The following is a 9503-nucleotide window of genomic DNA, read 5'->3' on the forward strand; positions in this document are numbered from 1 at the left end:
GTCACATGCTCAGTAACAAATACAATTTGATTTGATTCAACAAGCTGTACTAGTGGGTTGATAGCGTAAAAGGACCTACGTCAGTGCTAGACCTTGCAGGGGGGGCATTCATTTGCATTGTAAATAATGACATCAGTTTAGAAGAGGGCACTCCCTTCTCTCCTCTCTCTCTCACACTTCTCTTATATCATAGTGGAGACCAGAGAGCAGAGACCAGAGACCACAGAGTCAAGACCTCTCTGCAGGGGCCTGGCATCCACTACTGTTTACACACACACACACACACACACACACACACACACACACACACACACACACACACACACACACACACACACACACACACACACACACACACACACACACACACACACACACACACACACACACACACACACACACACACACACACACACACACTTTTGTGCTAAAGAGAATGTGTCCTATTCTTGGGCCCCAGAGTTGTCCAGACTCCCAGCCTCTCTGTCTATTTGGCAGTTAAGCCTTTGTGCTCTGTTCTGCTCCAGGGCTGAGGAGAGGACACTGAAGAAGATGGTCTACTCTAGTCCTTCTCTATGAATGCACCATAACTAGCTCAGTAGATTTAAAGGGAGAGCTCCGAGTCAATCATTGTGCCTGTAGATTAGACAGTCACCCTCTTCTTCTGCGGTTTCCGTTCAACCATCTTATTCTATGGTTTCTGTTTCTCTTAAACCACGGTGCACTGAGCTGAGTGTGGTGTCATGTCGTTAGCACATGCTTCATGCCAGCATGCTCTCTCTCTCTGGGGAGGTTGCTGTTCACATGCATTTGTATCGCCAGGCTGTTTCTCTCTGCAACAACACATTTGCATAGCACGCACCAGAGCCTACCGTTGTCTGTCTCTAATAGCCAGCTCTGATTTGATTCTGTGACTGTAATCTGAAATTCATAGTGAAATTAATTAGGCATTCAAATTGTAATTCTTAAACATACGGTAGGCCTTCATGAAACTAGACTAATTTATAACATGGAGAATGTTGTAAAACATGAATTATGTGTCTATTATATAAGCTATTTCTTGATGAAAGTATTACAGATATGATGATTGTTCACATATATAGTCCACATGTATCATAACTATGTAAGTAGCCTATTGAGATGTTTGTAAAATGCACTCTCTGCTCTCTGTTGATCCCATATCCTTTACTAGCCACCATATTTGGCCCCTAAGTAGGCTACAAAATATATAGGGCCACAACAAGTACATGTTCAATCAAAGGAGTCTATGATACATAAGGCCAACATTCAAAAACATGTCTGTATCAGTTAATGAATTGTCCAACGTGCGCCAAGTCTGTACTAGGGTCACAAGGCGAGCCAATCGAAACAAAGGATACAGAGACGACAGTAGCTCCACCTCTCCCTCTTTCCAACTCCGCTGGTTGGTTTATACATGTATATAATCCCAGAGCTGACCCAGAAAAGTAACTCCGGTGACGGTGACACGTACTAGAAACTCATCTCGCTCGCTCCACAGTGCACTAATTCGATGAAATACATGTATTTGGAGCATCGCCTTTGGAAGTAAAGACGGACATCTAATACCAGAAGCAGAACTCAATAGAACTTCAGAGCAAGGACAATTAGCTGGTAAGCGTTGTCTAGTGAAGGGGACAGTCATTGCAGAGAGAGAGATTGAAATTGAATTGAATTGAGAGAGAGAGAGAGAGAGAGAGAGAGAGAGAGACCGTGTCATATTGCTGAGGGAAGGTAGGAGAACCATTGTTCGGGTGATTTTGTTTTTATTTGCGATTTCTTACGTACCCGATTGTTCAGACACCCGCAATATTGCAATGATACTGTATAATAAATTACTAAACGATTGAATTGTATATATTGAAAAATCGAGTTTATTTAAACCGGATTATTATTTTTGTTGATATGTGGTATACGTTTTTTACATTTATTTTACTCTTCAATGAAATCGGCCCCTATGCAAATCCCTAAACTACACGGCTAAAAGCTTTAGAATTGTGATATGTTGTGTAATAATTAGTCTTCAAGAAAATACCTCGATAATTATTTGTTGCTCGCCATTTAGCATTTTGCTAAATGTGGCATAGACGGAATTAATGTTAAGATCCCTAAATGTTTACGCGTGCATAGCCCAAATACAATTGTATGGATTTTGTCCGACTGTTGACAATACCAATCCACTGTGTTTTCTATCTAAATGATTGAGGTTTTAGAAACGATTGCATCGGATCGTAGTTTTTTTATTTTATTGCTAAAGCACAAAGAGGTTTGAATGGAAACCTTAGCGCCAGGGGCACTGGAGTTCATCTTTGGGGAAAAGAGAAGAACGAAACACGGAATTGTTTGTTTTCAAGCAGACAGTGAAAAGACAGAGAGACATGTACAGAGCCACACTCCTATGGTATCCAAAGGGCTGCACCATCATATTGTGTTCATGCAGTGATAGAGACACGCACGTTATTAACGATGTCATTCATTTTTAACCTTGCGTAATTGTGCGTGGGAAAATTATGCGTTGATGTGCCATTTTAATTCTGGTGTTACAGAGGTGCCACAAATACAGATTATGTTCTGAATTAATGAATCGTAGGACATTTTCTTTAATTTTTCTTTCCATTGTATTGTTCCCAAAAATTGTAATGACCATCTTGTCCATTCGTCACTGCTTAACGAAATGTTTGTAAACGTTGGTTTCCTTTCGCGCGGATGCATTTTACTGTCATAGTGCACGTAGCAATTTATTTATTACTATGTAACTACAGATTAAAATTCGACAAGCGATCCTCTGCGTCCTTTCAACGAAAAAGGTATGGCTGGTATTTCCCACCGTGCAATAGGCTAAATACTGGCAGCGGATACATGCAGTAGGCTATGCGTAATGTTGTTGTGGTCAAAATTACAGTCAAACCAAAGTGTAAATGCCCCCTAAACGTCATCTGAATAGATGTCAAGGAATACTGACTCAACACTGTTTGAAATACTCATAGTATACTGTCTATCGCTATTGAATTACTGGAACAGTCATGGTATAGGGCTGTGTTGGGAAATGTTACGTTCTCAGGGGGCTGTATATCGCTCAGATTTATCTGATGATGTAGAGAAAGGGGGATACCTTATCTTCCGCATTTAACCCAACCCCTCTGAATCTGAGAGGCGCATGGGTTGTCTTAATCGACTTCTTAATTAACTGTCTTGCTCAAGGGCAGAACAGCATATTTTCCAACCTTGCTGGCTCGGGGATTCGAACCAGTGACCTTTTGGTTCCTGCCCGAATACCCCCAATCAAGCCACTTATTAATCTATTCCACTAATAGCAGACTACTTTTGCAACTAAAATGCAGTAACGGTTTCGATGCAAATGTTTTTATACAGAGTCATCATCATAACTAACGTAAACATTTCCCTTCCTCCTGCAGGGTGACAGAGAAGCCATGGCAGACCACATGATGATGCCCATGTCCCACGGCCCTGCAACGGCCCTCCACGGCTACAGGATGGGGGGTATGGGCGGCCCTCCTCAGCAATCTGTGCCCCAGCCTGGCCTCCGCACCCTCCCCAACGGCCAGGTCATGCACTACGGCAGGGTGCCGCAGACCTCCATGGAGGCCGCCATGAGGCAGCGGCCCGGACTGGGGATGGTGGGGCCGGCTGGGATGAACGGTCAGGTGAACAGCCAGGTCAATGGGGCTCAGATGGGAGGACACCACCACCAGATGAACCATATGATGTATAACCAACAACAACAGCATCAACAACAACAGCAACATCAACAACAACAGCAGCAGCACCACATGCAACAGCCCCAGCACCCTCAGCAACAGTACCACCCCAGTGGGCTCACCTCCCAGCAGCTCATGGCCTCCATGCACCTCCAGAAACTCAACACCCAATACCACGGACATCCACTGGGGCCAGTCCAGGGCCATCACATGGCCAACGGGGCCCAGTACAGAGTAGGGCCGGGTCAGCTGGCCAGCATGCAGCACATGGGTCAGGGTGGGCCAGGTATGGTGCTGGGACAGAATATGGACATAGACCTCATAGATGAGGAGGTTCTGACAGCACTGGTGTTGGAGCTGGGTCTGGACCGGGTTCAGGAGCTCCCAGAACTGTTCCTGTGTCAGAACGAGTTTGACTTCATTCCTGACTTTGTTTCTATGAAACAGCAGCCGAGCACCGTGAGCTGCTGAGAGATACACAACCGCCAGATGAAGAAAGACGCTGTAAAAACAGGCCCGGCGCCCAGAGAAAGACTGAACCACAAACTAGACTAGCTATAGCAGCACATACAAGAGGAGACAGACTCTCTCTCTGTTCTATCTGTGTGAGTTTAGGCTATCTGTCTGTGACCATGTATATTAGGCCTACAGAACACACCTGTGAATAGTAGGCCTACCTGTTTTTAAGATTAATTGTAAGGACAGAAAGAGAGGAGAAAAAAACAAAAGCTTGCTCTGCATCAGGCTGGCATGAGATCTGAGCTCAGTCAGCCCAGCCACAGGTTGGCGCTCTCTCTGACGCAGTGGCCTCTGTCTAATCTGTACTGCCTTCCATCCTGCCTCTGGGCTGCCACCCATGTCATAGTGTCACTGTGTGTGCTGAGTTCTGTGGGATGATTGTAGACTCATTCAGCAGGACAGGAAGACGAGACAGACAAGCTGAGACAATACAAAGAAAGACTATCTTGCTTCACCTGGGACTACTAGATTCAATCTATGGCTTATAGAAATGTATTTATTTATGAATTCACCCCACCAAGTAGTTAGCGGACATTTGACAAATTGAGTTGTTAAAGAAGTTGGTGGTCTGATTATGAATTAGATTGCTGGGGAAAGAGTTGTTCAAAAAAGATGCCTAACTATATTGTGTGTATGTTGAAGGCTGGTTCTTCAAAACAGGCTTGGAGGATTTCTTCCTCGTTACCTTAACATTTCCTTTAGTAAGAGCCTGGGGTTAGTCTCTGATTGGTTGGGAGTTAACTGTGTTAGCCTGGGGATCTGGTTCCTCTTCCTAACATCATCTGATGACATCATCAGAACAACATTCTATTTATCATTAGGCTGCAGTTATACGAAGCAATTTTCACGCCAACTTTGGTAGCATGCAACTGAGTTGCTTCTTGATCGCTTCGTGAAACACCTCCTGCAATTAATAAGCAACTCAGTTGTATCCAGTTGCAACGTTTCAACTTTTTCTACTTGTTGCAAGCAACAGCCAATCAAAACAAATGCTTTTGTCACATGATCCATTCGAAAGGTTCAGAACTTTGAGCCACTCGTCATGTCAACAACACATCTGTCAGTGCTGCGGGAACTGTGATCAAGGTAGACAGAAGAGACATTTGCCAAATGGTAGCGGTATAATTAGATATTGGCATCAGGGCTAGTTTAGGTTTATGTACATGCTTTGGCAGTCAATACCATGTAATTTTTGAAGTGAACCCAGACCTCTCTGACACGTTTCAACTGATATTTTGTTCCGCGTGAACTGCACTAGCTCGCTAAGTTAGGTAGCTTAGTTTGTTGCTAGCTTGATAAAACAGTGCTGGCAATTTCATTTTGGCTAGCTAATTAAAATGTACTGCCAGCATTTTGGCTAAATCAATCTTTATACAATAAGCAACTGGTTGGATAAACTAATAATTTATGAAATCAAGATGTAATGCAGCAGCTGACATTGGGTGAGTTTAGAATTCTCAAACCATATTGAATCACAAAACAAAAGCAGCTTCAATTTGATTGGCTGTTGCATACCATTTAAATTGCATTTGAGTTGCTTTGTGTATCAGCCAAGTTGCTTGAAATGATGTCTCTTGCAACCTGCAACTGCAAATAAAGTTGTGTGAAAGTTGCTTGGTGTAACTCCACCTTAAAAACGTACGTTTCCTTGAATATTACATGTCCTCAGTTTAATCACTGGCAAAGTAGTGCAGCACATACACAGTAACATCTCTATAGTAAGAGAAATACAAACACACCATGCCTGTCTTAAAATACTGCTCTGAACACTAAGGGTCAGCTTCTACAGTCAAACAGCTAGATGCTCTGTTTCAGTAGAGTCTTAATGACTACTTTATATTGTGTCTCTACTGGTGGGCCGAGGGAATACACTGGATAGTATTTAAGGAACAACACACATAACATAACGGTGGACTATTTTCTGTACATGTCTGTGACTGGCACAGAAAGAAAGGCAGGGGGGAAACCAGTACCTCTCAGTCTCAGGTCATTCCCTGAGTCATAGAGCTCACTTTAGACTTTTAACAACATTTTGACCATTAAAAGACATGAACACAAAGTGTTAGACTGTGAGAAGTACATTCATCTAGCGCTGTAGCTGGGGGGAATCCTAACCTCCACTGAATATTTACTTAGCCATGCATTGATGTCAATGGGAGACCAAGTGAACATTTGATCTAAGTAGAAGTTAGGATTTGCCCATCTGTGCGTGAACATCTTGTGTGTGCAGCTTGCAAGGTTCTTCTTTAATGGGAAGTGACTGAGTTTGGTCCTCGGACTTAAGCTTGGCCAATGTGCTGACTGGGTATGAAGACCTGTACAGTGGAGGCTGCTTCAACTGCCTTGAACTGTGGACAACGTTCATTAGTCCAGTCTGTGGACACAGCATAGTGCTAGGCACTACTCCGGCAGTACTTGGTTTGTTTAATCGTTGTTTAAAGCTGCCTCTCTTTACCTGTGGCATTGATTTCATTACCGAAGTGGGCCAAACCCAACAGGGCAGAGCAACACAGACATGCACGCACTCACACACAGGTTGGTTGCTGTTTCCATAGATTTGCTTACTCGGCTGGTTCTCCTGTTTAGATTTAATGACCAGTTCACACACGCTTGTCTTAATTGAGGTCATCCAGCATGACAGCCCCAATGACTTGGTAATTAGAAAACTTGGCACTCAAAAGTAGTGTGCTCTATATAGGGAATAAGGTGCCATTTCGGACACACCCATGGTAATTAGAAAATGGTATTTTTCTGTGGTGGTGCAGTGTTCTTTCCCCCTGGCCCCTGTGCATAATGATGTTTTTGCAAGGTTACTGCTCCAGTGACTAGTACGAGAACTTCCTGTCCTGTTCTGTTGTTGAGTTATTTGTGGAGATGTCAGAACAGAGAGGTTGGAGGAGCAGTGAGTGGTTGAAGAGGGGATTGGGGGAAGGGGAAAGCTTCCCTCTGTAATGCATTGTGGTAATCTGTTCCAATACCAGAGCTACACTCACTGGTGTCTCAGCTCTTTTTCTAGCCTGGAATCCAAAGGGAACATCGCTGTATTTCACGATTGTTTCACTTCACTGAATCAGTTAAATAAAATGCATATATTCCGTTTGGATTCCAGGCTACTCTTAACCCCCTCTCTCTCCTGGAGATCTGCCATATTGCTGAGCTCTGAGCACAAACAAACAATGGACAACAGAAATTACACTCATCGTGGCAAAGGCCAACCATGGACATGCACTGGGGCCGATCCAGGGCCAACACCTGGCCAACGGGGCCTAGTACAGAGTAGGACCAGGCCAGCTGGCCAGCATGCAGCACATGGGTCAGGGTGGCCCAGGTATGGTGCTGGGACAGAATATGGACATAATTACCATATCTAGAAATTTCCTGTGGTCGGTTTATCTGTTACCAGGCTATTTATGGCTATCTTGGTCTTATATCTGTCTAGATCTGGGACCAGGCTTTTTAGGGCAGGTTCACAACCCCTCATGAAAAAGTAATCCATTACAATCTGAAAATAACATATTTTTGTTTGTCTTTTAAGCCTTAGAGAGATAGTAGCCTCTCAAAGTCATTTGATCACAACTATATCAATAATATTTCAGCCTTCTTGTGTATGGTGTCTATGTACTGTAGAATAGAGGTAAAGTTGACATAATTAAGGTACGATTCAAAAATCATTGTCAGATATAATTGTTATTAAAGGCTGATGTTGATGTGTTTAATGACAAGAGATGAGGGTTTATCATCCATTTGACAAACAGGAGTGTTGATATAAATAGGTTTCCTGGTAAAACCAGACTGAATGCTGGGCTTACCATTAAGTGCAGCATTCAGTCTGGTTTACCCAGGCTAACAAACAGTCACATTATAATAAGGGTTTGGGTACAGCACAGGCCTGAAGCTTTAAGACCTAGTAGACTGCATGTGAACATTGTGAAAAGAGATGTGATGTCACCACTTTTCCACACATCCGCTGAGAATGTACAGCAGAACGGAATGCAATGTGGGAGCTGGAGTCTTAAGATGGTGGATACATTTGTGAGATTGTATTGTAAAATCCTTGTTCCAAATTGCTCCACTTCATTTAGGGGTAACCCCCCACCTCCCAACCCCCAAAGGCTTTTTTAATGTTATTGATTCTATTTTAAGAAAATGTATTTATTTTCAACAACAATAAAATATTTATTTAAAGAACTAGCCAGAATATGGAGTGTTTTTTAATGTGTATGTGTCTGTCTCTGTGTCTCTCTATGACTACTTGATGAGCTTTGAATACTCCATGTATGACTTTGTACTGAAACTTCACCTACTTCTGACAAAGAGACGATGAGTCTGACAATACCTCTGCTCTGGCACAGTGAGACATCTCAGCAGTGTGAATGTATGGGCTCTATAGCTGTCTCAATGGATATTGATGAACGGGAAACTATCATTAGATGACAGGTTTGACAGGTAGTTGTAGTTCATGTTAGGCATCAATACAAAACAACAGTACAAGTTGAGGCTCTTACAAAGTTGCCTGATGGTACTATTTTTACAGGAGAAGCCATGGTGATAATCCACAGACAGGACAGGTGCAGATGATAAGTTCATCTGGTCATAGCTGAGGCTCACCTTGACCTAAATAGTCATATTGTATAACAGAGGAGGCTGGTGGGAGGAGCTATAGGAGGATGGGCTTATTGTAATGGCTAGAATGGAATAAATGGAATGGTAGCAAACATATGGAAACCACATTTGACTCTGTTCCATTTGTTCCATTCCAGGCATTAAAATGAGCCCGTCCTCGTATAGCTCCACCCACCAGCCTCCACTACTGTATAACTACCTATCTGGGGCCTAGTCCACTCCCAGTCAAGGCTATTCCAAACCATGGGCTGTCATACTGTAGCTGTAGTAAGGACTGTGCTGAAATCAGAGTCCCTTTACCTGTTTTTCCTTCCTGATCTTTATTTAGTAGGTTTTAACATTTCAAATGTACAATACCTGCTATAAAGCCCTTATATCAGTCATTCAAGTCAGGTGTTGAGTACCTGTATGTCTGTCTGTCCACCACAGCCCGCATAAGCTCTTCCTGAGTCACCACTCCTATTTTCACTAAAACAGGTGTTGACAGTTTTACTGTAATACACCACAGTCTAACTCTCCTTAAATTACCCTCAGGCTAGTGTAGTCATTCTGGAAAGGAGGATTCACTGCAGTGATGATTCTCAGCCATGTGCATGTGCTCATGTCTGGGTTTCCTCTGAAATG

The 9503-nt window shown here is 43.1% G+C and overlaps 1 protein-coding gene across 1 annotated transcript; it reads left to right on the plus strand.

Moving 5' to 3' along the window:
• Positions 1-1450: 1450 nt before the first annotated feature.
• Positions 1451-8447, plus strand: LOC112229636 (cbp/p300-interacting transactivator 3-like). Its single transcript, XM_024395581.2, has 2 exons — positions 1451-1632; positions 3435-8447. The coding sequence occupies exon 2, from the start codon at positions 3450-3452 to the stop codon at positions 4206-4208; it is 759 nt and encodes a 252-aa protein (XP_024251349.1). The 5' UTR covers positions 1451-1632; positions 3435-3449; the 3' UTR covers positions 4209-8447.
• Positions 8448-9503: the final 1056 nt, after the last annotated feature.

This window comes from Oncorhynchus tshawytscha, linkage group LG31 (assembly GCF_018296145.1).
Source record: "Oncorhynchus tshawytscha isolate Ot180627B linkage group LG31, Otsh_v2.0, whole genome shotgun sequence".
Taxonomy (NCBI): Eukaryota; Metazoa; Chordata; class Actinopteri; order Salmoniformes; family Salmonidae; genus Oncorhynchus; species Oncorhynchus tshawytscha.